General features: G+C 41.3%; 1 protein-coding gene across 4 annotated transcripts in view; it reads right to left on the reverse strand.

Annotated features, from left to right (window-relative positions):
• arhgap32b (Rho GTPase activating protein 32b) overlaps positions 1-19,709 on the reverse strand; it is a 130,838-nt gene that overhangs the window by 45,046 nt on the left and 66,083 nt on the right. For 3 of the 4 annotated variants that reach the window (XM_051937142.1, XM_051937143.1, XM_051937141.1), the window contains exon 6: positions 2,011-2,097. In XM_051937142.1, the coding sequence (XP_051793102.1) occupies positions 2,011-2,097 (87 nt within the window). Of the gene's footprint in view, positions 1-2,010; positions 2,098-10,096; positions 10,458-19,709 lie in introns of those variants that run through there. The other variant, XM_051937144.1, reaches the window with a different exon arrangement.

Raw genomic sequence — 19,709 nt, forward strand, 5'->3', positions numbered from 1 at the left:
CCGGCAACCCTTCGGTTGCAAGACGGCCACTCTACCCACTGAGCCATGCCGCCCCATATGAACTTTAAACTTTGACGCTCCGAAAGCAAGGTTGTATACGCAGCCATTTTGGTTTCAGTCTGGAGCCCTGTGTTGCGTTCTTCAATAGCAGGTTGTCCAGCTAGTCTGGTCTTGTCTAAAACTCCAGGCCAACAGTGACACCTCTAAAAACATATGTTACCAGTAATTGTGCTTTGTGGAAAATATTACAAGAGCAGCCATGGTGTCAACATAGATAGTCCCACAAAACTTTAATCAGTCCACACTGCTGTCACTCTTCTGTTTATCTTTTTTTCCCCCTACAATCATTTCTTCTGATTGTGTCCATGCAGGCATTTTTCTTTCCAGGCTTCTAGTACAACAGCACCGTCTCACACAAAGATATTGATTGATATTGTCAATGTCTTCATACACAAAGAACATCAGCGGCTTAGTCAGCCCTTTCTAGTAAAATACAATGATTGAATAGCAACAGTACTTTTGAATTTTGCCCTCCATCCACCACATTAAACACAACTTTTTTGATTTTTGAAAATCTAAGAGCGATTCCATGGTTTTGTTGTTTCTTTTTATCCAGTAAGACGAGGCTCCAAACCTCAAAACCTCACCGAGAGAAACTAGTGGTGGAAAAAGTCTTTTGCTTTGATTTGCCCTAGAAAGCTCTGTCTGTACTGAGGCCAGGCTTGTGCGACTGGGACTGCAGTGCACCACTCAGCCCACTGATTCTAGTGCTGTTTTAAAAGTGCTGGCTGGGAGAGACACCACTGGGAGGGCTCTGTGGGCTCGGGGAACTCTTTATGCTTTCCTGCCCCACTTTCAGATGCTGCTCCTAGTTACCCCTCCTTTCTGGGTCTATGGAACTCAACCAGTCTCACTATGCTGTGCTACTTTCTCTGTTTAAAGCTCTGAGTACTCAACAGAACTCAAGGCCATTTCGTTGCCAGTCTTTTTTTTTTCTCAGATGGAACTGGTGTGGATTTTGCAGTTTTCCACTGACTTTAAGAAGTTGGAATTTCCAAGTACGCGGTCACATACTTGAGCGGCATTGCCAAGGTTGTGCAAATGGAAGATGATCTGTGCAGGGAAACGCATGAAACTGGGATCAAAAATGTCACCGGAGGAGCTTCTGAGCAGCTGGTGCACATGTGTGTATTCTGCTTAAAGGCTCCGGGTTAATCTAATTTCTTGCAAAATCTTGTACATGATGTAATCATAAATAATATGGCTCCAACTCTACTCTGACACGTCCACTTCAACAGGAGTTTTGTAAATGAGTAAGCCAACATGCTCTGCTTTTACAAGAATTCTAGAAGAAAACTCAACCATGAATACACAACTCAAAGCATAAAAAACAACACTGTCAACTTCAGGGAAGACTTTGCTGCATTTTCTCTATAGAATGCCTGCCCACTATTCTAAAAATGGTGGTTTGTGGATGCTACCTCCAAGAACTGTAGCAAAGACTGACTCACTATTTCATGAATTACACTAACATTTAAAAAGAAGACATTGCAACATGTTTTCTGAAAACTTAAACAAGTAAATTCAGATAATTCTGTCCAGGTTTTACCTATATGCAACAACGTGTGTACAGATGACTTGAAGGACTTCAATATTAAGGCCCTTTTTATTCAACATTCTTCAGAATCGCTCACCCATCCTGGCACTCATCCACAGTTCTTTTCATTTCCTACATAACTTAGATTTTTGAAATGATAAGCTAGGTGCTTCAAAAATCTCTGCTCAGGGGGAGAAGCAGGTTGTACTGGACATCATTTGGAAAGGAAAACTTTGAAGTGAAAGGTTAAAATCATGAATTCATTTTTACAAATGCCTGTGTGTTTTCAGATGAAGTGAAGTCCATGTGGGAGTTCATATATATAGTTATATACGAGTATATATGTGCTTGCGGGAGGTTAAGATAACTATGTGTGTACATGCACCACTGCACCATGAAGTCCCCTGCCTTACCTGGCAGTAAATATGAACCAAGTACACCAGCTCCTTAGACTCATAGCCATTCCGGGTCACTTCACACTGTTCATCCCCGAGGGTCAACTGTAAGACACAGAGAAAGAGAGAGGTCCGAACATTAGAGAAGCATTTCTTCAACTCAACAGAAGAGAAACAATCAGACAGTGGTGATTAAGAAGACTGACTTCAACACTTTCAATCTCACAACTGCTTTGACAGGTCCATTAAGTTGCGTCTGGACTGCAACAGACACAAAACCCACTAAACCAAACCAACCCTCCCCCACGAAACTGAATTGACATTCTATTCATAATTCCATGTTTGCAAAACATGTCACACACAGAGATGTGTACAAAACAAGGCAAGAGAAACCAAGATTCTTCATTTCCTATTATAATACTGCCGTGACGTTTTAGTCAGTGAAATATGCTGCAGCTTTGAAGGAGTGCCGGTATGACATTTAAAATAAAGGAAAATTCTTTTATTACTTTGAAGGTAGTTAAAGCGAAATTTCAAGGCAATATTGGAAATATCAGGTTTCAATTTCTCAATATTGCCTTTACTTCAGGTGTTCAAGATATTTTCACTCAGAAAAAACATCTTTGAGACCATTCTTACTTTCAGCCCTACACACACAATAAGACGGGATGCAGCTTTTAATCACAGTATTGACCTACAGTACATGAAAACAGCAAAACCCCTCGAAGAAAAAATGAGACGCATTCAAACACAGTCCACTGGCAGGAAGCTTCTGAAAATAAATGGATACTAAGATGATTATACTCATGAGTTCCAAGTGAACGGTGCTGACCGCCCACATCTTGATGAAATATAGATGAGGAAATGAGCAAGAAGCTGGGAGCGCTGGCACAGCTGCCATCTGCTTAGATGGAACCACTAAACAGACACATATGGACAGCTGTGTTAACGAATAAGCCGCTGGCACTGGTCTTCTTCAACTGATTCATCTCCATCTTAATGATGAAAGAAAAGTTTATGTCAAACCTTAATGGTAAACAAACAAAAATGAAAGCCTAGTGACGAAATACTGATAAAACCATACTCAACTCGTGACATTGAGGTGATGATATTTTTCTGATGTCTCCCAAAAACAGTATTTGGCCTTTCGTCCTATGGTCACACTTTGTTGTAATACATATTTTTTGTACACAATCCATGGACCAACACTAAAATGCAGAAATTATTATTTTGCTGTGCAAATGCAACAAATTTTTTCTGCATTAATTCATAATTTAGATGTTTATAACTGAATAAATCTGACCAGCTCTTAAATAATGTCATGTTATTTGGACTCACCCATTCTCTGAATCTTTTATATATTTGCCTGTATTTCACTCAAGCCAGGTACATTCAAGAAACCACCAAATAAAGTTAGCTTGGGGCACATTTAATTTCAATTCCTTTGACTCTCTTCCATGAAATTTAGAAAATTTTTCTGACAAAGAAAATAACCAGAGTGGTCTCTTGTACCATCTAACCATGTTGCCGTCAGTTTTCCCAACAGGCCAATCCTAAACTACAGCTTTGGAGACAAGAAAAGAAATGTAGTACTCCACCAAGGCTGCTCAGTTGTTGCATCATTTCCAATGGATAAGTCCCGATAAGTCCACAGTGGTCGATTTGTAGTAGGATCGCAATCATGTGATCGTCAGCAGCCAGCTGATGTAGTGTTCACTTGTTGTCATGGTTACAGTGACGCCGTGTCACTGGGTTAGGGTGCAATGATACAGAAATCTTTCCCTAATCCATGGATCCAGACTATAAGCTGCATCACTGCCAAAATCTAATAAACTGGTCCTTGTGTCATTTCTGACGGTCACTGAAAACTTCATCCAAATCCGTTATTCCGTTTTTGGGTAATGTTGCGCACAGACAGATTAACAGACGTACACACGAACATCAATTGTCACAACTTCACTTTTCATATTGGTTTTAACATTTTCCCATATTTCAAATCACTCATAACCAGAGATTACTTGATCAACTTGTCCAGTATTATAGACTGTAGATCAATGACATGATGAGAAATAACATTGAAGACTTCAGAAAGGAATAGAATAGAACATCTTCATTGTGATTGGAGTTTGCAACACAATTAATCAATATTTTCATGCATAATAAACACAAAGTGCATAAATAATTAGCATTCACTCAGGTCCACACAAATAGCAACAGTGTCATACAGAGTTCAGTTTATTTATTACTCTGTTTTTTGTCTACTTGTCTGTGATTTGATGGACCTGAAGCATCTACCTGAGGATAGTGCTTCAAGCAGATGGTGACCAGGACTGATGTTTAGGTCTTCATCTCTAATAGGTTCTCAGATGTTGTCACTCAAACATGGCAACAAATTTCAATGTGAAAAAAAATATGTGCTGAAAGTGGGTTGATGGGCAATTCCTAAAACGCATTCCTTAGAATTCCCTAAATCTTTATAAATATCCCCATTTTATGCTATAACAAATGTAGGCAATTTAGTAATGGTCATGCAGAAATAGTTTTAATGTGATTATTCAAGATGGAATGACTCATATTTGCATTAGAGGTCAACCAATTATTGTTCTGGCAAATTAAGATTGCAGATATTCATCCATCCATTTTCTATACACCACTTAATCCTCATTAGGGTCACTGGAGTCTATCCCAGCTGACTGAAGGTGAAGGCAGGGGACACCTGGACAGGTCACCAGTCTATCACAGGGCTACATATAGAGACAAAAAAAATAAAAAAATCACACTCACATTCACACCTATGGGCCATTTAGAAACACTGGCTAACCTGAACGAGTTTTTGGACTGTGGAAGAAAGCCGGAGAACCCGGAGAAAACCCACACATGCACAGAGAGAACATGCAAACTCTATGCAGAAAGATCTGGGGATCTTCTAGCTGCAAGACTAAAGTGCTAACCACCAAGCCACGTGTAGCCTGCTGACACTCAACATTCTTAAAATGATCAGTATCGTGATATAAAGAACATCAATAAAAAAAGTATGTCAACATAGCTTTGTCTTGAAGTTTGTGATATTCTAAGTTTGACACCAAGATTTTAATTGTTACCGCAAATGCAACAGTTCTGACAATTATATCAGCATAAGCCTTGATGAAAAACATATCAGTCAACCTGTAATTAATTCAACCATTTGACTTGAGAGATTTCGTGATTTTGAACAACATATGTCCTTTATTTTTACGCTGCAGCAAAGTTTGATCCATTGAGTGTGTTTCATATTTGATACAGCACATCACAAGGCGATGGGGGGCTGGCCTGGATTTATCTTTGCACATATGCAGTTAGTTCCAGCTTGGAGGGAGTTTCCATTAGGAAACAATGGCTATATTGTCAAAGTCCACTTTCAGTGACAGTGAAACTTGAAGACTGCATTTCTCAGCGGCTGACCGTGTCTCACTAATTGTAGTGCTTCTTAACCTTGTTGATCTCAGCCTCCTGTGTCCCACAACTGTAACCTTATCCTCCTCCAATCTATTTCCCAATTCTCATTAGGTCAAATCTGCATCTGTCTGTTTACACACACAACCACCAAAAACAAGTTGCTTTCACAACAGAATAAGAAGTAAAAGCGGAGGTATTTATGTGCTCCAAAGGTCCACTAAACAGATATTGTCAGAGCGATGTTTTGGTGCCAGTGAGCGGAGAAAAACACATGGAAGTGTTTTTGTTCCCATTAAAGTGGTCTTGATTCAAAGACACTTGTTAATGGAGGGGCAGCAGTGAATAGGGCCGTCACACAACAATAATGCTCTTTTCTGTGGCTGTGTCTCTCTTTAAAGACAAACTAGCATGACAGCAAATGACCTAATTACCTCCCTGTTGTTCAGTATCAGCAACGACCAAACCACAAATGTTTTGCCCTCCATGCACAACTAAAATCTTTTGTACAAAAACAAACTTCAGAGCGAATCCATAGAGACAGCCTCAGTGCCACAATGCTTTCTCCCATTTTACTGCAAAAGATTACGAGTTTGGATCTAAACGTTAGGAAAAAGGACAGCTGTCCAATCACCAACTGTAACTGAGGAGACAAGAATGATTGTTTAGCTTTCCTGGGATCATTGCTCTTGCAACAAACTTAGACATTATGTGGAAAAACATACAAAGCCAGTCTGTTTCAGTATGGAGTGTAGAGAAACTCTTCGCTGTGCTGTCAGATAAGCAGAGCAGCGTTAGTAAACAGCTTTGTCTTAAATGAATTCTGCACCACGTCATTGCAGACAGCTATCCCCCTGCAGATGACTTGTAACACTCAGCCTTAAACACAACAAGGATCACAGTAATCTATCTTTTCTACGTTACGTAAGACCAAAGAGTTGTTTAATGACTTCAGAAGGAGGTCTACATTTGTCTTGATCTTCCATCATTATTGTAGATGGGAGCCTGTGTGCAGTCTAGCAGTACAAATATCTCAAAAACATACTGTTAATGCCAACACTGATTTTATTTCTAGCAAAACAGTCAGGTCCATGAACCTGTACCTACTTTAGCTGAATGCCACTATCAGCATGCTCACAGCAGTGGTAGAATGTAATAAAGTACATTTATTCAAGTTCTACATTTAGGTAAATTTGTGGTAGGTGTACTTGATTGCACTGATACTTTATAATTTATAAGAACATAGTCATTACTTAATTTGTAGATAAGATTATATTTGTGAAAGAAATGTGTTAAATATATTAAATGCAATGCTTCAAGTTGCAAGAGCTGATTTTCAAGCCTTCATGGCTTTTGACCCCATACAAAAAGAGGAGTTGGAGCTCTTGTCAGATGTCTGAGTTGTTAGAGGTTCAATCTGAGGCATTTCTGTTTGAAACTTGAGATGACTGAGACAAAAGGCCAGTAAATGCTAATTTGAAAACATCCATTACATTTTCTTGGAGATGCTTTTGCACTACTACTTGAGTAGTCTTTTGAATACTACTACTGAAGTGACTCGCAGCGTCAATGCCGACATGCTACATGTAACCCAGGTACTTTTCATTTTCTAAAGAAAACGATGCATAACTGCTATCTTTCTAGCTTTTGACATATCATCTACTTTTTCCTCAGATTAGTTGTGCCCTTCGCTTGGTATCAAAAGCGGGGCCTCAGTTTTATGTTTCGTCAATATTGCACAGACTCTGGTTGCAAATGGCGTCACCAGCACAGCATAACAGTACCTTTTTCCACAAGAGTTTAGTTTTACTCTGGTGGGGTGTTGCGTCATCCATCTTTATGTACAGTCCATGGTATGTAACCAAATGTCATGGAAATCTGTGCAAAAGTGGTCATGGAATGTCTACATCATGATGACACTATAGGAGAAGTTAGCAAAGTCATTAAGATACACCATCGAAGGGTCCATTTATGTCAGTAGAAAATGTCATGGACATCAATATAAAGCTGTATTTCTGTCTGGACCACAGAGGTGGACCAGGTGACTAAGCAGGCCTGGTAGCCATGACAATAGCATTGCAAAGGAGAAAACCAAAGTGTGCTGTTCCTGGAAATCTGTTTGAGAGTTAATTCATGGTTTATCAACATAAATGTATATAATCTCTGTGACCACTTTATCCAGGCACTCAGAGAGGTCCGGTCATCAGCTGGACCCCCAGCAGCCTCTACAGTCCCTTTAATGTGACTGTTACTGTTAGTGTCTGTTCTGTAAAGTTGTTTCTCAACAATACAAAGAGAAGATGTGAGGCTATTCATTGTCATCATCAGCTATTGGCTTTTTAACCAAAGTGCATTTCCTTTGTTTTTTGGCTTCTTCCCTCAACTTTTTCTAGACGGCACTGTGTACTCTACTGAATGTATTGATTTTAATTCATTACAGTATTTTACTGTATTTGTTAAGACTACATGTCAAGGAACAAATAAATGGCTTCTCAGAGACATTTAAATGTTGCTCTGCTCTATTTTCTGGAAAATGGTGTGTATGTGTGATAACAGTTATCCTGCACTGTGCTGGCCACAATCACTATTTTGCATTCTGGACTGTGCACTCTCCTCTGGAATTGTTTTAGGTTGTGGTTACGTGTTAATAAGAGCATGAAATCAGTATATTTGGAAACAGGTAATTTAGCAATATCTGATTATTTTGCTGTGATGCAAACTCTAAGGTTCCATCCAGCTCACAGAAGGCCAAACAGAGATACATTTTCATATGGATTTCCATATAAAGTGCGACAACACATTATGTTTGAAAAACGGTTCACATGAAAACATGCTGAACACAACATGTGAGTTCTCTGGACACTCAAATTACCATGCTGAGTATGTCCTTAGCTTACTTCAAGCTTTAACTGAGGAAACAACTGTCACTGCTAGGAATGATGGCACAGCAAAAGCATGCTTCTAACATGTGAAAGATGCTAGAGTGACTAAGGGAGAAATAAACTCAGAGCTTGTCAGTTTTGGAGTAAAACGGCACTTTAGAAGAAGTATTGTCAGAGCTGAATTTCCCATACAAACACTTTAACTAATGTATTGTCAGTTCCCTCTTCTATATAGAGGACTAATACAAACCCTTCAACACAACCACCAGAGGGTGACATGACAATTGTTTCCCTGTCAGTCCATTCTAGGGTTATAAATTGATTAGCTGCCTACCTCAGCAGTCTACACTTCATAGAATTCATACATCGCAAGAATAGAGTGCCAGCATGTACAGTTCTACCCTCTGGCAGAGAGACACTCGTCAAATTGTGAGAATAAAAATATGTTCAGACATATCTAGCCATTCACCCCAAGTTCTCACTTGCCTGCAGTGCATCTGCTGACAAAGCATTTAGAAATTAAATGCAGCATTTAGTCAATAAACGAGTCAGGAAGTCGGTGTGTACAGGTACTTTTAGCTACAATAACAACAAAACTGTTGTTGTTGTTGTTGTAGAGTTTCAGCACCTGCAGAGACATCTTGAGTGGTGTGGAACACTGTAAACACAAAGACATAACAGCTCTACCATTTCTTTCTGTTTTTAGCCACTAGTTTAATCAAATTACAGCTTATGACAAGAAATCATGCAAGATCCCATGTGCCCAAACTAGAATCGCCCTGGACGGCTTGTATATTATTCTAGGCCTGTCCTCCGCAGTGCATGCAGCAAACCACATTATAATTCAGTCTCATTCCAACCTGCACTGCACTACCACACATTGTCCCTGTAGCCCGTGTAACAGCAAAGGCAACCGCAATTTTGGATCTTCTGGTTTTTTAGAACTGCAAGTACCAGAACAAGAAAGTAGAAACAGATTGTCTTGTACAAAACAGAAAATTAAATATCGAAGGATTAGCCATTCTGTTTCAAGTTTAAATTCTACAATGTGGTAACAATAGAGAGCATGATATAAAAGCAGTGCATGAAACTGAAGAAAATAAGCGTGATAACTACACAGTAATCATAACTAGTTTGCTGTCCATAAGCTACATTTGATCATACTGGTAATAAAATACATATCAGTGATGGTCTGCACTTCTTTGTGCTAACAGTGTTATGAGAGCAGACTCCTCATCAATGTTGTTATTTCCTAAAGAAAGCAACTTGAAAACAGGTTAAACTGAACTGTCCTTCTAATAAGCGTTTCTGCAGAGGTAACAAAGCCTAATGCAGCACCAATATTTTGGACACAAGGTATTTTGATGAGTCCTACAGACATACAAGGACAGAGGGGAGCATTGCTTTGGTATCTGCAGAGCAGAGACCTTTAAAGACAGAACCAAAGAGTCAAGTCAAAAACACAGAAAGATTTTCCATACTTACGGGTCAGGTCAAGTCTGGTTTATACTTCCTACACCCTCCTTCCCTTCATGCTGAACAGCTTCAAGCTCAGAATTTGCCCCTCTTTAACAGTCCAACACCTGTCCCAAGTCTGTTCCTCTGTGTGAGTGTGAGAATGTATATCCAGCCTTGTTTCGCTGCTCTGGTGCACAATTCCCCTCGGCAGGATGTAAATGTCAGCTCTCCAATTTCTTTCACATACAGTGTAAGCTTTCCCAGTGTGGGATTCAGAGAGAGAGAGAGAGAGAGAGAGAGAGAGAAGGGGGGCGGAGGGGCAACAATATTACCAGCAGCTGGTGTTGAAGGATGAGAGCTGGTGGCGGTGGTGGTTTGGTGGATTCCTCAACGGGACAGTTTTCATCTCCTCCATTTTGCCCTCTTTTCCATCCAACCATTGTGATGCCCCATCCTGATTTTCTTGCTTCTTTCTCGTGTTGGCTTCCTTTCTCTAATGCCTGGCACCCAACACAACTTTAACCCCCAGTCTGATTAACAGCAGGGAATAAGATGTGGAAACAACCAGATTTAGCTTTCCAAAAAGAAAAAAAGCTGTTCTTTGTAGTTTTCTTTTTGTCTTGTTCTTCTGCCGATCTCGCCGTCCGCTTTCTGTGTCCCTCCGCCACATGCTATTCTCTCCCTTTTTCCTGCTCTCCCCTGTCTGACATGCTGGCTCACCCCTCCCCCCTTCTTTCTCCTCTTCCCTCTCTCGAGTTGGTATGTTCCCAGGACAAAGAGCAGGGATGGAGGGAGAGAGGGAGCAAAAAGAAGCAGAGGAGAGGGCAGGAGGGCTGCACTTGCAGGAGAGCAATTTTCCTTCGTTCCACATGTGCAGTTCTCTCTGTGCTTTCCTCAAGCCCTGTAGCATTTTACTGAAAGCTGCGGGCCTTTAAGTACACATTAATAGAGTCAAAGGACATCTAGGCATTACACCTCACAGCACGTTCAATTAAGCATGCCAATAACTGATGCTTTACAAATGCACCAAATGATGTCACTCAGACTCCAGGAGACTAAACCCTGCATTTAAAAATTCAGGCCACAATAAATAACCATGGAGTGTGGTAGTTCGCAGCTTACCACACTTGCAAAGTAGAAATAGAGTCACCAAAAATATAACCTTAACCTTCCCTCTGCCTGCTCTCAGCTCAGGTTGCAGCCAAATGCCTCAAAAATGGAAATAGAAGTGTAAGTTTCATCAGCTGGGATGACTTCATATGTGCCATCCACACATGAGATGGATTAAAAAGACCTATTGCTGGAGAGCAGAGCGGAAATCCAAGCGAGCGGCCCAGCTCACTGAGGAGCATGTGTGAGTGCCAAGAGAGGCCACAAGGGTACAGAGTAGCTTGGGACCTGGAAATCCCTGCCTGCGCTGCTTGAAAAATATGCAAAGCAAAACGGACAACAAAATGGTACAGGCCCAAACATCCACACAGTGTTTAAATACATAAACTGAAAATGTATTTTACTCACTTCAATCGCTTCAACCTTCATTCCTGAAATAGTTCTGAGATCAAAACTTTAATTATGGTTTCCTTTAACTACACCTGCTACTGAACATTTGCAGTGGAAATGGGGAAATGTGACAGCTGAGCGAAAGCTGTCCCTGCTTTCCTGAAAATGCAGAGTTCCACATAAGCTGTGAGCCTCTTCTCTCAGCTGGGATGTCAGCACAGACCGGCTGCCGGAGCAGAGCTTCAAATCATACTCTACTACAAGTCTGCTTATGAATATCAAATGATAATCCAATGATGACCCATTTCATTCAGCCCTCTGCTCTGCTGGGCCAATGGCAGGACAGACTGATTTATCACAAACCGCATGTGTTAAAGGTCTGATGTCGTCCAGGAAATGTTACTGCAGCTGAACTTTCAGATGCAAAAAGCAAAAAGTTAAAGACTACTAGTCAAATACCGGTATGGGATCTGGATAAAGAAACAGTGGCAGAAGAAACAATTCTGATCCTACAGCAGTGGTCGGCAACTGGCGGCCCGCGGGCCAAAACTGGCCCGTCAGGAATAATATCTGGCCCGCCAGATGATTTTGAAAATTTGATTTGACACGGAACCAAGCCAGTCCGTCACCGCAACACGAAACTCTCGTGGTCGGCTGCTGCCAGGCATTTCCGCGTTCGCGCTACACGGTTGTACCAGCCACATTTCACTGAGCAACAGTGTGTGCAAAACATGTGTGTCTCGGGAGTGTTTTTTAATACATCTGTGATCAGAATTGAGACGTGTGTCCCAAGCAGCAGCGATCAGCTGTAGAAGCTCCGCTGCTCGCGGTATCCCCCCCCCCCCCCCCCCCCCCGCTCGTGGAATCAGAGCACCCCCCCCCCCCCACACACACACACATGTTGGCCCACCGTTCGATTGTTTACAAACATTTTGGCCCGAAGCCACATCTACTTGCCGACCCCTGTCCTACAGTATAAAGGTTTGTCTTTCCAAGAAAGACTCCTCGATTAAAGATTTTCAAACTGTAACTGAGGACCATTCAGGTGTGCTACAGTAGTGCGTTCCTACACTCGACCAAGAAGAATTCCACATCTGAAGACTCTTGATTCACTCAGGCATGAATGGCTGTAATTACTTCTACTGCAATGAAGTCCACAATGTTTCACATGCAAGTGACTGCATTACACATGACAGCTATTCGTAACACACTAGTAAGTGTGTTGCAAGACAAAGAAGAAAGACGTTACATGACATCCCCAACTAAACATGAAAAGATATGAGGGAGAAGAGTCACCTCGTAAGTTAGATTAAGTTCTATTTTATGAGATTTTTTATGATTACAATATTCATCTGACAGATATAGTTGCTTGTTAGCTTTTACAGTGCAGTAAGGCTTTTGCAATTAAAAGTCTTTTATCAGTCATTTTGCCCATAGCATGTGATTCACATTGTTGTCATACTCAAACATTCAGTGACCCTTTGCATACAATGGAAAGTCTTCAGGAAGAGAAAATCTATCAAAGACACCTAGAAACGATTAATCTGGATAGAAATGTTTCCTCGTAGGGTAAAGGTGATCCCTTTGGACAACTTTGGATAAATTTGCAGTGGATCTTTCCTGTGCAACCCAAACCATGCAAGCAACATGCCCCCACATCAAAGAGAGCCACCACAGGGCTGTACGATGAAGCCAGATTATTGGGTTTGTGAGGAATGTCGAGCTTAAAGTCACAGTTTCCAGTGTCATGAAGGGGACTCTCCCTTAAACTGGACAGATCACCATGGTAACATATGCTATATAGTTATCCTGCTCTGGAGAAGGTTGTGTTCACAGTTTTGGATGTAAATTCGACAAGAATAAGCTTCTCTCTCTTTAACAGGTTTGTTTCTTGATCATTCTCTATGAGTGATAAACATTCTCAGCTGAGGGGATACGTTATATATGCAAACCTGTTGAGTGTATGTTAGTGACCCTACTAAACAGAACCATGCAGTTACAGTTGCAGGATAGCAGGACAGCAAGGAAAGCCTGGCCGTGTCAAACTTGCGCTGTGGTGCAGCCGTCCGATCCCCTCACTGTAAAGGTCAACGGTTCAGGTTTTTACTTCAATTTGACACCCATCTGTAGATACTGAAATGTTTCAGTTTAGACCAAAGTGGCAGACAGATGAACAAACTGAGACACTAATTTAGCAAGGTTAGCAAAAATAGCCATCGTATGAACTGCATGGTGTAGTTCTGATATATTTACTAATAACATATGATCCTTTGAATAAAATACCAATGCTATATGTATTTATGATTTTTTTTATTATATTTTGGGCCTTTTTAGGCTCTATTATACAGGACAGTGGAGAGGGAGATAAGAAACATGGAGACAAGGGCAAAAGAGTGGGGGAACGACATGCAACAAATGATGTGGGTCGAACTCGAACTATTGAGGCCCATACCAACATTATTTTAATCACTCTAAAAAGAGCAGGGGTGCTTGTTGACTCACCGTGATCCTCTATCTGTGCTTGCACTAGGGAAAATTTGTCTCTAGCCACTGTGGCTGAAGTGCTAGAATTTTGTTTTGCCACATTTAGCCACACTTTTTCAGAATCTGTACTGTGGCGCGCGAAGTTGTGGACAAAAGACAAGACAGTTGAGGACATCATCTTGGGCTTTGGGAAATACTGATACAATATATTTTTCCCCCTTTTCTGACAGTTTATAGAACAAATAATTAATCACTCAGTTGAGAAAGTAATAGACAGATTCAAAAACAATGAAATGACCAATTAATTGCCAGCCAAATAGCAGCTGAAGGCCTGAATAGCAATAATACAGGAAGAAAAAAATGCATGGCTTACCAAGTTGGGATGCACAAGGACCAGGGGATTGGGGATGAGGGAAGTGTATGTGCACGTGTGTGTGTGTGTGTGTGTGTGTGTGTGTGTGTGTGTGTGTGTGTGTGTGTGTGTGTGTGTGTGTGTGTGTGTGTTTGTGTGTGTGTAGCAAAGGGGGAGGGGTGTTGGTGGAAATGGAGTAAGCCAGGTGCAGAGAGCGAGAGCTGTAGTCCGAATCCTTTTTTTCTGATTGGCTGAGACGAGACACGTGACAGTGTGCATCTATTAATGATCGGAAGCATTCGGGTCGTTCTGGTTATACTCGGTAGCGCTCTTCAGTAAAGGAGATGCGGTTTGTTATTTTCTTTGATTATCGCTCGGCAAATTACGAAAAAGTTGTAAGTTAACCCTTTTTTCACATTTATTAGGCAAAATTAGCTTCGCCACTGTGGCTAAACATGCTAAAAATGGCTTCGTCATACTCGGAAGGCTTCGCCTATGGTGAAATGGCGAATGGCTAGCGCAAGCAAAGTCTATGCCTCTGATATATTCCCCATGAGTCTCCTCCTTCACCTCTGCAGCTGTGACATAACAGAGCTGATCAATCCAACTCAATTCTACACTAAAGACACGGAGCTACAACAGCTTTCTAAAGTAAATGCAAGCTGAGCACTGGAAAACCGGCTAAATCCGTGTGAATTTCTCAGAGTTGGTGGACGAGATGGAGGACAAATATCTATGGTAGTCCTGCAGAACTGCATGAATCCAGTTATACAAATCATGGATGGCAGTAAAACCATTTAATGTGATATAACTGGGCTTTTATCTATATTGGAAAGGCATAAATTATTTTTCAGAAATAACTTTGACTTGGGGATGTACCGCTAATTATGAAAATTCACACAACAGGTTGTCACTCATTGCTGTGTTATTTTCAAAGACATGGGAATGAAGATTGGCAGAAAATGGGAGAATAATGTTGAGATTAAAAATAAAATGGCTGCTTTCTCGTAACATTAGTTTCACTCTGGTATTTTTGTCAGACTGCAGAACTAGACGGGTTGTGCGCACAGGGCCGCCTGTGGGGCTTTGTTGCAGATTTTCAGAGCTGAAGGAGGAAGTGTGAAGGGGCCACATCTAAAATCATTACTAAAGCTATAAAAATGGATCTGGTATGGGACTGAGGAGAGCAATGGGATTTAAACAGAGAGAGAGAGAGAGACTGACTGCTGAAAGGGGATGAGATCATGGTTTGGAGCAGGTTCACAAAACAAATCCCATTATAAGAAAGAAATGCTTACTGCATTGTACATGCAATCACACACAGACTATACATACAAGCACACACACACAAGTAAAAAGAGCACAATCAAATGCAGAATAGCCCTCAATAGACAGGGCACTGAGCAGAGCTGCAAATGGATTTCCACCTTGTAATGTCAATACGTGCATCCTGCCAATTCAGGCCACTCTGTTGTCATCACACCTCGCTGTTACCAGCCGGTCCATTTCAATCACACACCAATGTGTCAGACAGGGCCATTAGTCACAAACATGGGCCCTTGGATGAAGCTAAATAGACTGTATCCTCTGAAGTCTCCTCAGCAATCCAGTTTCACAGAACAAGTGGAATGCAGAAAACACCCAAAACATCTCCATGTCAAGAGGATATTGCAATTTTGTTTTCTCGATCCCCACTTTATTTTCATGAGGCCAAGAAGGGGTAATAAGGCGTTCCGAACGTGCTTTCTGCGCTCCTGGAGTGCTGCAGTCACTCCAGCAGCCAGCTCAGCAGTTAAAATGTTCCCACATCGCAGACATTTCCCCACTGGAGGCCCCCTAGTTCAGGTAAGAGAGGAGAGCACGGTTTGTCAAGTGTGAAGGAGGAAAGGGAAATAAATCAGTCTAGTCAAGCTGCAAATGCTAGAACAAAAGAGTATATGGAACCGTCTGGGCTTTCTTGCTGACTGGCTGGATGTGAGTTTAGTAGGCCAATCATAAAAATCAGTATCACTCTGGGAACACTTGTGTACACCTGCATACAGAGTTGATGCATTTTCCTTAAGATGAACATACGTCCGCTACGTAGATGTGTACACATTTGCAGATCTGAACAGTTGGTGGTGGTGAGAGATTTCACAGAAAAAGCTTGCATTTTAGATTAGCAGTGAAATTCAACAGAAAATCTTAGAAATATGAAGTAATGAAGCATCACAGCAAAACTGTACATGTTAAAGTTTGAGAGTTCATATTTCTGACCGGCCTGCTACAAACTGATGAAAAATTTGTGATCATTCGACATAAATGCACTATTTTTTTTGCCCAAATTTGAATCATTTTGTCACTTCAGATGATTAATATCTGTATTATTGTGGTCTCTACCTTGTCTTAGTGTTCTGAACTGGACACTGCTTAGATGGAAAGTGACCATATTGTGTATTTTGTGCATGTGAACATCTGAATCAAAATGCAATGACAGTTGTTGGGTTTATGGTGATGCTCCAAGGCTAATAAATCAGATCTGATCGAATCGCATTTGCTGAGTTTTTTAAATTTTTGAACACTACAATAGATACATACTTGAAGGAAGGATGTTTTCAGGACTTCAGGACTTTGATTACTGCTATTTTGCTTCCCTGAGTGACAAAGCACTGGTTACAAATCACAGCATTTTTACAGCGTCTCCACCGTAAGGCTGACATTATATCCCACTTGGTATAAACAAACACTAAATAGTGGGTTTGCTTTTTGTTGCAGTGATTCAAACGTTGTGGTCAAAAGCAGGCAGTGCTCCTCCTTTAGGTGGGTGGGAGGCCATATAATAAAATCTGCTAGAATTATTATAGAATCAATGGGAGTTTTGAAAAGAAGCCAAGACTGCTCTGACAAAAAAAAAGAAAAAAAAAGAGCATAGATCTGAGGAGAGAAGAGCTTGAAAGCAAAGCAAGTGAAATTACTCAGAAAAGTCTTGAGTTAATGTGGCTTTTGTGGCTCTATGGGTTGTGCCGACTTTGCGCTGTCCACCTCTGTTGTTGAGATTCCTCTAATCCTTTCATATTTACTGTTATCCAAAACTTTGGAGGACATTTTTCTTTTTTTTGTGAAATACTGGGCATTTAACCTCAAGAAGCTTTTGTTTTGGGGTCACAATCCAATAAGATCAGGAAAAGATGCTTGTTCAAAGTTTTCCACATCTATTCAGTTTGAGTACTACTTAAAATTCAGTTCAGTTCTGTGTCCGGTTTACTTCTCACCAGCCAGCGTTTGTATCAAAGTTCAACAAAACAATCTTGACATACTAATGCCTGACAACTACAACAATGAATAGGAACATGCTTATTAGTATGCATCATTATCACTGAGCTGGTTTTGTTGAATCCTAAACTCGTTGGCTCTCCGTGTCCTTAACAGCTAGCAGGACTTTCTACATTTTTATGATGTACATTGTAGCTTTAAGGGGAATCACATTTCTCAACCTTTTAACAATGCTGTCCAATAATGACCATGAGAGACACAGAAAAAGAGAGGTTATGTGTGTGCATGTGTGTGTGTGTGTGTGCTCTCTGGCTGGTCTTTTGTGTTCTCTAACAAGGGCAGAATGAGTCTAACCGTTACATCACCCTCAGCTCACAAGCATTGGAAAGAGGTCCTCTCAATAAGCATGTGATAGAGGGTTTGACATCATCTCTCTGCAGACCGAGGCGCTCTCTTTGCTTTGTCCAGACAACCATTACACCCCAAAAAGTGATAAATTAAAAACAATGTAAATTAAAAAAAAAGAAGATTATTGTCACGAGTCCTTCTTCTAGTCAATCCTGTGCCTTTAAACGACAGCCGGCCTGGGTGGGTGGGTGGGTGTGGGTCTGATGTGGTTCTGCAGTTGATGGATTGGGTCCCACTGGGGGAGGGAATTCATCTCTATGCATCTCTCTTGGTGCTTGTGAGTAAAGGGGGGCAGTGGGAGCATATTGTGTGGTGATGCTAAGCTAGGAGGATGAACGCAGGAAAGATGGATGGATGGATGGATGGATGGATGGATGGATGGATGGATGGATGGATGGATGGATGGATGGATGGATGGATGGATGGATGGATGGATGGATGGATGGATGGATGGATGGATGGATGGATGGATGGATGGATGGATGGATGGATGGATGGATGGATGGATGGATGGATGGATGGATGGATGGATGGATGGATGGGATGGATGGATGGATGGATGGATGGATGGTAGGAGCACAGACAGAATGAAGCACAGCCTCCCCTCCTCCAGCTGAGACATATCAGCTGTACAGCAGCACACAGAGAGCTGGCTGGGAGGGGCGTCAGTCTTCATCACACGCATGGTCGCACTCATACATGCAGCCTGCTGCTCTCATTCACCCGCACACAGAAATCACACCCTCTGTAACTGCATGCACTGTTGTCAGCATGAGAGAGGGTGCACTCGCTCACAGCTTTTAAACTCAGACCGATCATCGCGATTATTGTTGGACGTTGGACACACCGGGTTTCCCTTGCCTTTCGTGCATCCACACAAAATGTGTCAGGCCAATTCTCACACTCATTGTTTATTAGCACTCGATACCTGTATCTTTAAAATTTGCATAAAGCATTTTGGTTGGCAGTAAAATTCTTGTTTTAAATTTTATTTATAGTATTGTCTTTGGTGTATTACTTTTCTGTGCACATTGCCATTAGATGTTGGGTTTCTGGCTGTGTGTATAAGAAGAGAACTCTTTCATGCTGAAAACTGAAATACAGAAGGGAAGTGGAAGCTAGCATATGTCAGTTTGATGTTGCAAAGGTTGCCTAAGAACCAACTATTTCAGTAATTTAAATATGAATATAACTATTTACTCTACAATTAGCAAAAGCATTTATTAAAAGAGTACCCCATTGATTTAGCATGACAACCCTCTAACAATGTCATGATGGACAGCTAACAAAAATTGGAACTTGCAGTGTAACTAGAGATGAAGTGTTTTGCATTCTAACTTTATCACTGCACATCAAAACTTGGTGCCAACACTACCCATAATGCAACACACTCGCCAACATTTTGGTCAGAGATTTGAGTGTGTTATGTTAGCAGCAGCTAATGTGGCTGCTTGGTATGGTTCACATAGCTCCCTCAGGAGACACAAAACATGGAGGCATTTGAGACAGATGTTTAGGTTCCTCTGTACTCTCTGAATAACTTAAATGCTGTTAATCATCACACAGCAAACAGTGGTCGACGACTCAACGTCGTTTCTGGACAGAACCAGCTTGTGTGGCTTTGAACTGTCCATTAATAGTAAAATGTGTGAGAGCTCAAACCTCACTGTGGTTTATGTGCAAAGAGGCAGGGTAAAATGTTAGGTTGCAGATAAACCATATGGAAGAGCAGGGCTGACTGGCACAGTTGGATGGTAGTGATGAAGTCAATAAAGTTGTTTTGCTAGTGTCTGGCTACAGACTGTATCATGTAGCTACTGGACTGCAGGGCTTGGAGAGGACTGTGGGGAAAACAGTGGAACTGGAGGCCATTTAAAAGCAGTTGGCAAGGAGAGCAGACAGATGGACATACACTGTCTGTAGGTACTATATACACTACCAGCCAAAAG

The sequence above is a fragment of the Acanthochromis polyacanthus genome, chromosome 17, assembly GCF_021347895.1.
Source record: "Acanthochromis polyacanthus isolate Apoly-LR-REF ecotype Palm Island chromosome 17, KAUST_Apoly_ChrSc, whole genome shotgun sequence".
Taxonomy (NCBI): domain Eukaryota; kingdom Metazoa; phylum Chordata; class Actinopteri; family Pomacentridae; genus Acanthochromis; species Acanthochromis polyacanthus.